At 42.4% G+C, this 15,083-nt stretch overlaps 1 protein-coding gene across 2 annotated transcripts in view; it reads left to right on the top strand.

Annotated features, from left to right (window-relative positions):
• The window catches only part of LOC311037049 (NACHT, LRR and PYD domains-containing protein 1-like), a 66,966-nt gene that overhangs the window by 24,482 nt on the left and 27,401 nt on the right, over positions 1-15,083 (top strand). For both annotated transcript variants that reach the window (XR_014599917.1, XM_084046109.1), the window contains exons 6-11: positions 860-972; positions 2,012-2,064; positions 4,127-5,966; positions 7,708-7,881; positions 8,167-8,337; positions 8,497-8,670. Coding sequence is in view for 1 of the 2 variants with exons in the window: in XM_084046109.1 (XP_083902235.1) it covers positions 860-972; positions 2,012-2,064; positions 4,127-5,966; positions 7,708-7,881; positions 8,167-8,337; positions 8,497-8,670 (2,525 nt within the window). In the remaining variant the exon portion in view is untranslated. The remainder of the gene's footprint in view (positions 1-859; positions 973-2,011; positions 2,065-4,126; positions 5,967-7,707; positions 7,882-8,166; positions 8,338-8,496; positions 8,671-15,083) is intronic.

A 15,083-nucleotide genomic window follows, 5' to 3' on the forward strand; every position in this document is an offset into this window, starting at 1 on the left:
CTGATGTTATGTTGTGATTGGGAGAGCTAAGGGGGGCTTTATTGTTTAGAGCAGGGGTCTTCAACGTTTTCAGGCCAAGGACCCCCTAGCTGAGAGAGAGATGAAGCAGGGACCCCCTCTTTATTATATAAAATTGTGTTTCAGATTAAACTTTTTTTGTTTACTTGGTCTGCTCCGTTTTCCCTCTACACCTACAGTATGTCTCTGCAAGGCGTTGTGAGCTTGTAGATCGGCTATTTTTGGCTAAAGTTCTCCTCAGAAAAGGGACACTAGGGTTCAAGCGGTTAATGTAGAAAAAAGAAAATCATATCGCACAAAGATTTTGCGGACCCCCTGTAGTAGCTCTGAGGACCCCCTAGAGGTCCCGGACCCCCTGTTGAAGACCCTCGGTTTAGAGCAGAGGCTAATTAATTTAGGCAACAGACGAATAACACTAATAACAAACTAGTTTCAATGATCTTGTTCCATAGGCCACATAACATATGGTTTTGTGTTATACAAAGATTCAAATAATTCTGTGATGGCTTATAGCATACAAAAATTATGTCATAGTTAAGTTTGTTACTTAGAAGAATATATATAATTAATGTATTTATTCCATAAATATTTTTCATCACAGTAGGGCTAGTGGAGAGGGGGGTTTACCATCAACTTCCACCAGTAAAACAAATTAAAATAAAAAAAATCACAATGAGCGCAATATAAATATAATATATAATATATCGGTATCGGATCGGTATCGGCCGATATGACCCAGCAAATAATCGGTATCGGTATCGGTTTCAAAAAAACAATATTGTGCATCTCTTATAATAATAATAATAATATGATATGATAATGTTTTTTTGTGACGTCTAAGGCCATCGATCAGGACAGGATGAGGGAACTCTATACTCTACTGAATTCCAGAAATGCCAAAGACCTTTTCTGCAAAGGTCTTGAGAAACATGAGAAATGTCTTCTCAGTGAACTGTAAGTAATTATCATTTAAATTCATCTTTAGGCCAAACTTTGTATTAGCAAGGTTATTATAGTTTACAATTCTTCATTCGTTTTCATCTTTATTTATTTCTTAACTTTTTTTTCATAATCTTTGTAAACGTTTAAATCACGTTACTGACAAATGTTTTGGTCCTATAGACTATAGTGCAGTGGTTCTCAACCTTTTCAGGCCCTGACCCCCTCAAAATAATCATATTTGAACTGAGGACCCCCCACCCTGAAAAGCACTAAGGAATTGTAGGAGTTGAGGCATTACATTTAGTTTGACTCGGTTCATATTGTGATAATAGTGCCTCGCTGTAAATCAGCTATTTGCATAATTGTTGTCCTTTATTTGTTTTTTGTTTTTGTTTTTTTCATTTTAGATGTACAGATGTGCCATTTCAAAACTTCAAATGTCCATCGCCAAGACAGTAAATTTTCAGGGGATTCCCAGGGCAATAAGAGGGACAAAGAAGGGCATTTAAAATGCTGAATTATTTTGATGATCACTGCTTTTATGATGCTAATTAATTTGAGCAACTGGTCAAGGACCTCTTCAAATCACCTTTCGCCTCATAATGAGTCTGACACCTTCTTCAACACACATTCTTTTGTTCTCATGTATATGGATGTCTGTTGAAGGGAAAAACGGGGGCGTGTAGTGACAACTTCTTTTCAGGGGCAAAACAGTGCCTTTTTAAGGGCAGAACAGGGAGGAAAAAAAGCATTTTCAGGGCACTTTCAGGGAAAGAACAGTAACGTGTGAAGTTTTGAAGTGGCACATCTGTATTAAGAGTCCTTACATTTAGAAATATACAGATACCCGGTATACACGTATACTGTATGTTGGTTTGTTTACTGTTGAGTGAGAAAATAATGTTGTGCATTGTTGTGCAAGCAAATCATCTGGGGACCCCCCTAGGGGTCCGACCCACATCTTAAGAACCACTGCTATAGAGCAATGTATTATTAATACAGAAAAGGTAGATTTATATATGGTTAGTATAAAAGGTTTTGCATCTCACAGCAGGAACCCTCACACTGTTCCTCCACCTCTCAGTTCAGCGGCTGCAGCCCCAGGTGAGTGCTGTTTAAATTGAAGACATTTCATTTAGTCTTAGGTCTACTAGCTACCTGTGAAATACAATTGAAATGACCTTCATTGCTGTCAATTAAAGGAGCTGTAAGTTATATTTCTTGGTTAAAAGAAAAAGGTGTATTGTTAAACAAAAGTTAAACCTCTATATTGTGATAGTAATCATAGTATAGAGGTTTGGTTCAGTAATAGGGGTCTCCCCATCTCTCTTTAATGAACAAATATATATATATTTTCAGGTGGGTTACACATTTCATGCGATTAGGAGAGAGCACAAATATCATGTGTTCTAGTTCTACTTTTGTCTGTTAATTTATTTGTTAAATCACTTCCGCTTTATTGTGTGCTCGCTGAAGCAGCAGCGAGCACACTATAGATATCTTCAGTATTTGTGGGCTCGCGAGCAAATGAGCAAGAAGCTGAACCCCTAATTGCTCCCAATGAGCAGGTGCCTTGCATGGTTTCCTCCGCCATCGGTGTGTAAATGGGTGAAATTTTGATGGCAATAATTTTGTAAATTTCAAGCTCCAATTTAACACTAATGGAGTGTATTGGTCAACATAACCCCACACAACTCCCTCCACCCCCACACCCCATGCCCCCCACACACACGCACGCACGCGCACACACACACACACACACACACACACACACACACACACACACACACACACACACACACACACACACACACACACACACACACACACACACTTTAAACCATAGTAATAAGCTAATCTACAAGCTCACTGGAGCTAGGGGGAAGCACCCTGCACCCATCACTCCTGCCCCCTATACCCCTCCTCCCCCTTACTACCATCAGCTATTCAACCAGGTGTTTAACTGATGACAATTAGGAGAATGATAACCTATGCTCCCTATCTGATCAACCGGAGGCAAGTGTGCACTCACACTCAACACAAAGACAGAGATACCAAGTCAAACTGAATTTGTACTTTTTTATAACTACAGTTTTCTGGCTTTAAGCGAGCCCACATTGTTTCTTCAGGAACAATATTTTTCGTTTTTTATGTAGTTTTATCCTGTATCTTGTATGAGTTCTCTCACCTGATAATGTATTTTCTGTTTAGTTAAGAGCTGGAGACACAAGCAAACACATGTGACTGCATAAGCACTCCATAGCAATGATCAGAGAGAAGATATTTAATTTTTATTCTTTAAAAAGAAATACATGAAAAAAATTATAAATCTCAACAAAAACGTTTTAATGTGATTAATATTTCAATAGTTATAACATATATAATTCCTGCATGGACTTGGCAAATCATGCTGGAATAACATGGGTCATCAGGTTTTGCACAAACAGTGGAGTCATGCCACCTGGAGTGCATGCTGCCTCTCTGTGTAAGATAGCAGTTCTCCAGACTACACCTCATGTTAATGGGGAATTTCGGACTAGGCTTTTTCCTACCTTTATATGCTGTTATTACATGCTGGGACGAGTGGTACAGTAGACAATTTTCATAACTCCATACCGAGTCCACCACAGCTAAAAACCTGAGTGGACGGTCCATGCTCTAGATCGCGTATTTTATTTATTTATGTTTTGTTTTTTGGTGAGATCTGACGTTCACAATGACGGAACACTCTCCACAGTGTTTGTCTTGAATGTGCCCCTTTGGAAGTCTCGCGAGACAAGATTTCACCCGTGACGTCATCCAGGTCAGGATGTAAACAGTACGGAAGGGCGCATTCAAGACATACCGTGGAGAGTGTCATTATGAAAGTCAGATCTAAAAAAAACAGAAGAAAAAGCTATTAAAATACTATCTAATACTACTAAATAATGTAGAGCATGGACCGTGTTTTTAGCTGCGGTAAATGTAAAATGTCTGTATGGAGTTATGAACATGTTCTACTGTATCACTCGTCCTAGGATATAATAACATCATATAAAGGTAAGAAAAAGGCTAGTCCGAAATTCCCCTTTAAGATCAACTGCACTCATGGAAAGAGCCCTTAGTCTATGTAGGCCTTTCTTTATGACCAAGGCTGTTAACCAAATATTTGCTTCGTTCATTACAGATTTGTCGGTGAAAGTATTTGGGTTTCTCATTACTTACTATGAAGACATGCTTCAAAAAAAGTTTCACAAGACATATCAGCATATCAAATTGGACCAAGAGAGTAAGATGATGTTTGACAAAGTCTACATTTCACTCTACAATGTAGACATTAACATCAAAGACATTCACAGACATCATGAGGTCAGACAGATGGAGATTAATAAGATGCGAGAGGAAAAAACAGTCAAACTCAGTGAAATATTTGAAGACCATTCTGGAACAGGGAACAGAACCGTGCTGACTGTTGGTATAGCAGGAATTGGCAAAACTTTCCTTGTACACAAGTTTGTCCATGACTGGGCCAACAAGCAGTGTCCCCAACATCCACACCTTATATTCCCGTTCACGTTCCGCCAGTTAAATCAGCTCGACGGAGAAAGCTTTTGTTTGGCCGACCTAATTCACAAATGCATCAAGGAAACCAAATGTATTAAGAAAGAAGATCTCAATGACATCCTCAATACATTGCAGATGGCAGAAGACTACAACAGCAGCCCCTTCAAAGTTCTGTTTGTTTTTGATGGCCTGGATGAAAAAAAAATACAATTGGACCTCAAGACTCGTGACTGCCCGGATGACTTTTCAGACCTGACTAAGCCGTTTCCAGTAGAAGTGATCCTGGAAAACCTCATCAAGGGGGAACTGCTTCCCTCTGCTCACATCTGGATAACCACACGACCTGCAGCAGCTGAACAGATCCATGAGGACTTTGTTAACAGGTTGACAGAAGTGCGAGGGTTCACCAATGACCAGAAGGAGGAGTACTTTAGGAAGAAGTTCAGTGATGAGAACCTGGCCAACTCAATCATCGCACTCATGAAGGCATCAAAGAATCTCTACACAATGTGCGAAATCCCAGTCTTCTGTTGGATCACCTCTATTGTTGTGCAGAACTTTCTTGACAGGGGGGTGACAGACGACTTGCCGAACACCCTGACTGAGATGTACTGTCACTTCCTGATGGCTGAGACTAAGAGGAAGAAGATTAAATACGGTGGGAAAGATGAATCAGATAAAGAGAAACTCATAGAGGCTGAAGAAAAGGTTCTTCTGAAGCTGGGCAGGCTGGCGTTTGATCAACTGAACAAGGGCAACATCATGTTCTACCAGAAAGACCTGGAAGATAGTGGACTTGATGTGAACGAGGACTTGCTGTACTCAGGATTGTGCACAGCATTCTTCAAACAAGACGGGGTGCTCTTCCAAAAAACGGTCTACTGCTTTGTTCATCTGAGTATACAGGAGTTTATGGCTGCAGTCTACCTGTACCACTGTTTCACACAGAGGAACATGGAGGTCCTGAAGACATACATGGAAGATTACAACAGTGAAAGTTCCCTGTCTGACTTCTTGAAGGCTGTTATGGAAAAATCCCTGCAGCGTGAAAGTGGCCACCTGGACCTCTTTGTCCGTTTCCTTCATGGTCTCTCATTGGAGTCCAACCAGGGACTCTTAGGCAACCTGCTGGGTCAGACAGAGAACAGTTCAGAGGAGATCCAGAGAGCCATCGACAACCTGAAAGAGATGCAAGCATTCAGTGTGTCTTCTGACAGATGTATCAACATCTTCCACTGTTTGGTGGAGATGAAGGACTCAATACAGCAGGAGATCCAGCAGTACCTGCAGTCAGAGAACAGATCGGGCAAGGAACTCTCTGAGATCCAGTGTTCAGCTCTGGCCTACATGCTGCAGATGTCAGAGGAGGTTCTGGATGAGTTGGACCTGCAGACATACAACATACCAACAGACGCAGGGCGAAGAAGACTGATCCCTGCTGTGAGGAACTGCAGAAAGGCCAGGTTAGCCGCCATGTTAATATCAACATGTTCGATCAGGGGACATCATGCGCGCGCACGCACGCACGCACGCACGCACACACACACACACACACACACACACACACACACACACACACACACACACACACACACACACACACACACACACACACACACACACACACACACACACACACACACACACACATACATACATACATACATACATACATACATACAATCACACGCTTGCACACTCAAGGGCACACTTAAGGACAAGGTGACACACTTAAGGACTTTTGCATGGGAAGGTGAACTTCCCATGCAAAAGTGCTAGCCTAGCCGCAAAGCCTACAGCAGCGCTGCCAGCGTTGCCATGTCCACATATTATAAGTGACTTTGGGCTTCTTTTTCTGTAAAGTTTCTTGTAAAATGTTGGTCGTTGTGGGTTGCGTCTTTTTGGGGCTTGTTTCTAAAGTGTACTTGCTTAGGCTTGCTGCACAAATTAGCATAGGTTTTATGTGCTCATGTGGCTTAAGTTGCTTATTTTAATTATTATTATTACTATTATTATTATTAAGGTTTGTGAGACTGGCCTATTCTACACAAAATGAAACTGTCCACGCACATTCTTCACTATAACTCTTGGGGCCCTATCTTGCGCCCTGCGCAATCCCTTGGCACTACACGCTACCCACTGCCTGTTAATTATGCACAAGGCAGCTGGGACTTACGGACGTGGGTACCCGCTATACATTATGCCGACTCAGTTATTTGCACTATTCCAAATCCGTTTAGTTGTTTAATGGGTGCACATTGGGCATGCATGCAAAGATCCCAGAGCTGCAACTCAGACTTAATCCTTAATTAATCCTATGAAATACAATTTGAGTTTACGCAGTGTCTTCTTGCCAAGACATGGAGTGTTTTTTCTCACTCTCTCTTCAATATGCAAGAGTCACACAACATGCAGAGGTCTTCCTCGCTCCTAGTTATCAACACATCTCTGTGATTCTAATTGTCCTATAATCACACTCAATGACTTGAGTTTAGAAACACAACTTTGCATTCTCTCCTTATGTTCTGTAAATTGTGATACAATAAGTGGGGTTTTCAACATAGCTGACAGCTGACTTGCTGACAGCTCAGCTGAAACAAAGCATAGCGACAAAGGGAGGCATGTCTCACCTTGGCTCATGCTTGAGCTACAACCATTCACAGTCAGCCTTGGAGCTTACATTACTGAATACCTAGAATAGGTAACCACTGTGTTTTCACACACAGGGTGTTATTTCTTTAATCACAATACTTCTATAAGGTGTACTTCCTAAACTATTGGGTCACTCTAAACAAGTAATTCAACATTTTAGAGCTATGATTCTCTACCTGCATATGAAATGCAAAGATATACAACTTTTTGAATACTCCTTTCTTTGTGCTATTGTATCACATTTACACAGAAAGAGCAGACATTTACACAAACATGGGTGTTATGACACTTTCATAACACAAGTAGAAGCAACTGTAGTTGGTATTAGCACATACTATGTCCACATGATTATGTATCATAGCATAATAGATAGCACAAATGGTTTTGTGCCAAAGGAAGAATCTCAAGAGTTGACTAACATCTCCGACTCCTGTGTTCATGCTGACACCCCAGGGAGAATACACCTTCCTAATACATGTTATGTAATAGTGTTGTAGTGTGATGCTGTATCAAATGTTATGGACAGTTTTTCCATTTCATCTGTATTTACAGACTTGTTGGTGCTTCACTATCACTGACACAATATGAAGTTGTGGCCTCAGCTCTCAGCTCTAATCCCTCCCATCTGATAGAGCTCGACCTGAGTAACAACAACCTACAGGGTTTAGGACTGGAGCGAATTGTTGCTGGATTGAAGAGTCCAAATTGTAGACTGCAGATTCTCAGGTCAGTTGTCCTGCATCTGCAGAGTAAAAATGAAACATTGACATATTTATAAAATGTTTAAGCAGCCATCAGAGCTATCTTCACCTATTCCCAAATATATGTATTAATCCTGATATATGCTATTGGCTGTTTTGATATTAGTTGATGTAATTTTTATAAAACATCAGATTGTAACATCACCAAATTAATTTAAATACTCTTTTCACCATTAGATGTCAGACTTTTAACACATCTTGAGTATGGGAGTGATAACAGAACATGCATTTCCTTTCGGTTTGTCTCCAGGCTGAGAGGTTGTAACCTCTCAGAGAAATCCTGCGAAGAGATCAGCTCAATTCTCAGGTCTAACTCCTGTCTGAGGGAATTGGACCTAGGTTTTAACAACCTGCTGGATTCCGGTCTGAAGTTTATATGTGATGGACTGAAAAGTCACAACTGTACACTTGAGACTCTTGGGTGAATAATAGTTTTAATTCAAATAGATTTTGCAATAATTTTCATTGCAATCATTTCCATTGCAATCATTTCCATTTCCATACATTAAATGTTTTCTCTCTGTGTTGATCTCTATTTGAACACCAGCAGCAGTTTGTTAAAGTCTTAATTTCTCTGCAGGTTGTCACATTGTCTTATCTCAGAGGAAGGCTGTTGTTCTCTGGCTGCAGCTCTGAGTTACAACCCCCACCATCTGAAACATCTGAATCTGAGCTTCAACTACCCAGGAGTTTCTGGACTGACGCTGCCTTCTGGTGGACAGGATAATCCACAATGGGCACTAGAGACTCTCAAGTAAGTAGACTTAAACTGTGTACATAGAACCCAACCCATATGTAGCTGCTGAAAAGCTAAACTACTGTAGGAAAATCCAAGGCAAACTGTCTTGCTAACAAGCGCAAAACCCCTCTTCAAATTCCACCAGAGATTGTCTAGGTGCCCCAAGTCTGGAAACTGTGACAGCCAATCTAAAATGTTCCAAGACTTGGTCTGAAACCAAGCCTTACAGTTGGAAGCCTAGTTTGGAAGTTCAAATTTAAAGGAACAGGGGCTACACTACCTGGAGGAAAGAGGAAGCTATCGACAGCTGCCACCAGATTCTTAAGGCAACATGTGGTCAAAAACCATATGGAGAGGGGGGGGGGGGGGGGGGGCTGTATATGTGTTTTATGCGATATAGCGCTATTCCAGCAGCCCCCTGGACAGTATTTATGTAACTGTTAACAGTCCAGGCTTTCATTTTGTCATTTGTCCCTAACGGCTCGCTCAGCGGTGCCTCTCATGGCTCAAGTCCTCTTCAGACGGCTCGCCTCTGTCGTTTTAACAGTTTTTTTTAGCTGAGCCGCCACCCTTTTACGTCTTGGGTTTGTGAAGGGCAAATTCCAGGAGTGCGGAAGTGACCAGGACGGCGTCAATATCGTGAAGGTTGGAATATGGGAAATCGGACAGATCCCGGTTGATCACATGACTATGGAGATACTGTGAACCAATTTGCATGACGTTTGGATAAAACCTGTAAGTGTAATGTAAAAAAAAGTGGTTTTACACAAATCGGCCTCCTGGTGGCGCTATAACAGGCCCATGGGAAAAATTCTGAATTGGCATCCAGGGAGTGTGTGTGCACAGTTTCGCAGCAAGCGGGCCAACGGTGCCGGAGATTAGCTGGTAGCACACGGACAGGACACACACACACACACACACACACACACACACACACACACACACACACACACACACACACACACACACACACACACACACACACACACACGGACGGACAGGGGGTAAAACATACTCTCTCGCCATGCCTTTCGGCCTGGCGGAGACAATTGCCAGTTATGAAGCAAAGTAATTTTTTCATGTAATAATGAAGTAAAAATTATCTTATGAAATCAATTGCAATACCAAAACACTGTGAAACATTGTGGTTTTAAAATAATCAACATAAAAAGGTTATTTTTCCTTCTTGGGCAGATTTATTTGCAGCAAGTTCAGGCATTCTAAGTGCATATGTGCAATAAAAACATACTGTTATGAGTTTGAAAACAGTAAAACAAAAAAACTGCTGGCACTTGGATTGTTAAATGCAGCAGTGCTTTCTTTGGTAAAACCAGAAAATAACAATGTTGTAGCCTACTGTGTAGCACAGAACAGGACACAGAGTAAACATGACTGCATACAGCAGTCAGATAGTAAATGTAAGCAATTAACGTGCAGTTACAGCAATGAAATGCTAAAAAAGTGCAAACGTGTCACCAAACTATGGGTGAAGGCTTAGGAACCGAACAAGTGCATGGAGCTGACAGGCAGGGCTGTGTACATTAAAATACTGGTTTCAATAACCAAGTTTAAACTATCCACTGTATCAAGTGGATATGGAAAACATTACTGCATACAGCAGATGGAAAATGTAAACATTCAGACAGTTATAGCAATTAAATGCTGACATAATGTGCAATCAGTCAAAACTATATACATGTCACAGTTTCTTTTCTTTTATAAACACACACAAAAAAAATCAGAGATACGATACAACTTAACAACCTTATACAACCTCCTCACTACAGGTATCTGAGTCAGGAGCACACCAGTGCTTTGATGTTGGGCTCTGACAGTGAGTATCTCCTGGATGATAGCACCAGTTTGTAAATGCTATTTGACCTTTCCACATCTGCTGAGTTAGTGACACAGTCCTTGTACCTCTTTGCCAACCTGGACAGCTGAGGTAGTGGCTCTTGCATGCTAATAATCTAACTATATAAATGGCGACCAACTTCCGCACCCTCGGTGTCCACACCCCACAGCTCTGTTATCGACTAAACAACGCACCGCCAGACCACATGTGGCCAACTGACTCGCCACGGCGGCCGCGCTGAATTTACGCCTCGCGTAGGGGACATCTCACTCCTCACTACACCTTTTCCACCGCGCAACATAATTAATTCTACTCACCAAATGTCGGACAAAACGGAAGGGGAGCCAGCTTCGTACCGTTTACCGTGCGCACGACCTCATCACCACAACAGCACGCAGCCGCTGCGGGGGTTTTTTCCTTTTTTTCCAAACTTTTTTTTTGGTCACCATTTTCTCCAGGCACCATTTCTGGTGTAACGTGCGGCAGCATGCGCTGGGCTGCCAGGTTTGCACAGCCAGCGCCAGCAACAAGCAACCACCTTCATGAAAAAAAAACAAACACCGAAATGGTCCGCCATGTTCCAGGGGGGTCCCCGCGCGTCCCAACACTCCACAGGGGGTCCGTCGACCAGCAGGGGGTCCGCGGGGGTCCCCCTCAAACATCAAAAATATATTTTTTTCAATTTTTTTTTTTTTTTTTTTAACTTTTCCACAGTTTTACTCCGGCGATTTGGGTCCCCCAATATACACGCGGCCACGCTGGGCCCCGTGCGCGGCTGGGGTTGAGGGGGGCGTAGCCCCCCGAAACTCTAGTAATAATAATAATGCAGCTGGGCCAAACTTTGTGAAGTAGGTATATCTTGGAAACCAGAGATGCTGCTCAGATCCTTCAACCTCGCTGAACAAGACGACACATCTGGGATTGAAAACCCTGCATTCTCTTAAGAACTGCATGACCGGCTGGGCACCATCCATGTACATAGACAACTTCTCTTCTGCAAGTTGGTAGGCCTGTTGAAATATGGCCAGGGTCTCCTTATTCTTGGCATAAGGGACATTTCGATCAAAGAAGTGATCACATTGATGTGATTCCACCTTTAGCTCTTTGCTGGCTGCAAATGTGATCTGCAGATCTTCCCATATGTCAAAAACCTTCATTGTTGCTTTCAAACAGGTCGCAAAGCTGGAGAAGCACCTGTGACTTTTCAACAATGGTGTTGAGGTGTATCTGCAGTGTCATAGAGAGATCTTCATCTTGTGTAATGGCATACAGTTGCTCCAGTGAGGTGGGGGCAGACAGCCTGCAGGTCTCCATCTCCTCTTTGTTAAAGGACTTGTACAAGGGATAGTGTTCTGCATGGTAAGCTGCTGCCCTGTACCATGATTTCCATCTTGTGCCACACGTATTTGGAGCCATTATTGATGTTGTGTCTGAGGTTCTGAGAACGCTCAGGTATCTCCTCTTCCTTGCACCTGCCATGTAAAACACCTGTGAGAAATATCTCATGAAGGTGTTCACCTCCACAAAAGGCTTCCTGAAAGCTTCTCCAATAAGATTCATGATATGTGCTAGGCATGTCACATGGATGGAATTGGGAAACAGGGCTTTGAGGGCAGTCTTGTAAGCCTTAAGCATATATGCAGCATTGTCGGTATCAAAATAAATCACATCCTCTTGTTTCACTCCAAAGTCATTTAGAGCATTGACTGCTGCATTTGCCACTGTAGAATGATTGCATTTGTCTACGAAAACAGTCTCAACCAGGTAGCGTTTCATCAAACATGACAAAGACAGGCATGAGGTCTTTGATGACATTGTTCTCCACCTTGTATACGTCTGGTAGATAACTCTCTTGTAGTTGTGTATGGCCAGGGATGGCTCCCCCATTCACTACTCTGTTGCGCAAGAAACTTCTCATCATGAGATTGTCAAATCTGGACAGTGGTGTGTTTGTTGCTGTACAAGCCTTGATCCATTCAGTGCAAACCTGCCAAAAAAGAATGTAAAACACAATACATTGATTAATTGTACATCATTTTAATGTATTGAATGAATAACTAACAGTTTTCAAATATTACAGTGGTACAATTATACAATGGTGCTAAAGTAAAAGTATATCCATTGTGGTCCTGTGTATTTAATACATAGAGAGACATTTAATGACATACAAGAAAATACAATAATATACCCTAGACATAATCAATACTAGTAGCAATACAAACATGTACAGTAAATAAGTAATTTAAATAACATTAATTTTCAAATGCACTGTAAATATATCTGCCTACCTTGACTAAATCATGTTAGATCAGAGACCATCTTAACACATTGTGTGCCAGAGGTTTATTAAAATAGGGTATATTTGGCTATATTCCTGAGGTGGAAGAACAATGTATTTGCAAAGGTGTTTGATGTGGGCTGCATAGTTGAGGTAGGGGTCCATTCTAACACCCAGTTTGGTGATGACAGATACATTTTTATGTAGAGTTGTGTGTCATCAGCATAGCAATGGAAAGATATTCCATTCCAGCTGATGAGATGGCCGAGGGGGGGGCATATACAGAGTGAAGAGGGTGGGCGGAGTACAGATCCTTGGGGGACACCACAGGTGACGGGTTAGGTCCGGGATTTAGCACCTCCCGAGGAGACGCACTCGGTTCTTCCGGATAGGTAGCACCGTAAACAGTCCAGGGTAGAGTCACAAAGTCGGATGGTGCTCGAGGCGGTTTAGGAGGATGGTGTGATCGACTGTGTCGAAGGCTGCAGTGATATGCAGGAGGATGAAGAAGGAAGGGTAGGCGGCGTCAGCTGCCATGAGTCGTTTGTGACCCTGAACAGTGCTGTTTTAGTGCTGTGGGCGGAGCGGAAGCCGTTTAGGTGGTCTTGCAGTTGGGTGGCGACTACTTTCTCCAACACATTGGAGAGGAATGGGGAGGTTGGAGATGGGCCTGTAGTTGTCTGGCCTGTAACATCCGGGTTTAGGGTGGGTTTTTCAAGGGGCTTATGGCTTGGATGTGGTCCAGGGTGCAGGTGGAAGGCTTCATCCGACTGATGGTGCCCTCAACCTCTTGCTGTGTGGTGGGAGAAAAGCAGCAGAGAGGCTCGGAAGCCCCAGGTTATGGGACGACAGTCGGGGCAGATGGAGGGGCCAGAGAGGGAGGAATGGATAGTGTCAACTTTTGTTCTCAAGAACACAACAAAGTTCTGCACTGTTCTGCTGTGTTTACTCTGTTTGTAGGGGTTTGAGGTTTTAGAACGTGATTTATGGTTGGAAAAAAAACTGCTTTGAGTTGCCGGGACTGTTATTGATGATGTTGGAGTAGAATTTGGATTGTGCATCTCTGAGGGACTTAGAGTAGGTCTTTTGATATTCCCTATAGGCCATTTTGTGAACCGTGAGTCCTGAGGCCTTGAGACGCTGTTCAAGGACACGCCCAGCTGCTTTCATTTTCCGCAGCTCGCTGGTGAACCATGGAGCTGAACGTGAAAAGACTGTTCTTGTTTGTACTGGGGCGTGAATATCTAGGAGACTGGTCAGGGATTTATTGTAGAAGGCCACCGATTAATTTGCTGATGAATGGGTAGCAGAGGAGAGATGATGGAGGTCCAAAGTCAGGGTGTCTGGGTTGATATGTTTAAGGTTTCTGAAGTGGTACTTGGGTTTAGTGTGGGGAGGAAATGGCAGTTCCATGGAAATGACCTTGTGGTCGGACACTCCCAATTCATAGGCTACCAGATTGCTAATAGGGGCGAAGTCGTGATGACCAGGTCTAATGTGTGCCCCTTTGTGTGTGTGGGGACTTGGATGTGTTGTGTAAGGTTGAGACAGTCAAGTAGTTGTAGAAACTTAGATGCGAAGGGGAGGAAGGGTTATCAACCTGGATGTTCACGTCACCGAGGATTATGACATTGGCAGATAGTGCAGAGTGATGTGAGAAGGTCATGTATTTCTGAGATAAAAACTGAATTTGGTTTGAATTTTGTGCGGACGGTAGATGAGTAGTATTGTCATGTGGAAATGTGGTTCACATTTAATTGCAAGTCATCCAAATGAGGATGGTGAAGGGAGGGGGAGGGGTGAAAAATGCAAACCGCCACACATCCGACCAGTCCTGCGAGCTTTCTGAATGTAACTATAGCTGGGAGGACAGGCTTTATTCAGGGTTTAATAAACCTCAGGCTGGTGCCAGGTCTCCGTAAGGTACATGAGGTCTAAGCCCTTGTCCAGAATATGGTCATTGATGAGTGCTTCTGTGAATATAACGTGGTCGCGAAGAAGTCTTAGTTGTTTGATGACTGAAACACACACTGGAATGGTATTATTAGATAGATAGATAGATTCTTTATGTCTGTGTCATACACCAAAAGGTGCCCAGCCCACATGGACTTACAGGACACAACATGTAAAAATATATAAATCACTACATTACATAGGATTACACTATAACAACTTTTTTGTTTCTTCTTTTCAAACATAAAGAACACTCTGTCTTTTTTCCCAAGCCTTACTTATAAAAGCTGACAAAAAGAAAATACCTTTACTAAAACACAATTCAAGTTTTTCATAATCATC

Source organism: Gymnoscopelus microlampas (assembly GCF_963454915.1).
Source record: "Gymnoscopelus microlampas genome assembly, chromosome: 21".
Taxonomy (NCBI): Eukaryota; Metazoa; Chordata; class Actinopteri; order Myctophiformes; family Myctophidae; genus Gymnoscopelus; species Gymnoscopelus microlampas.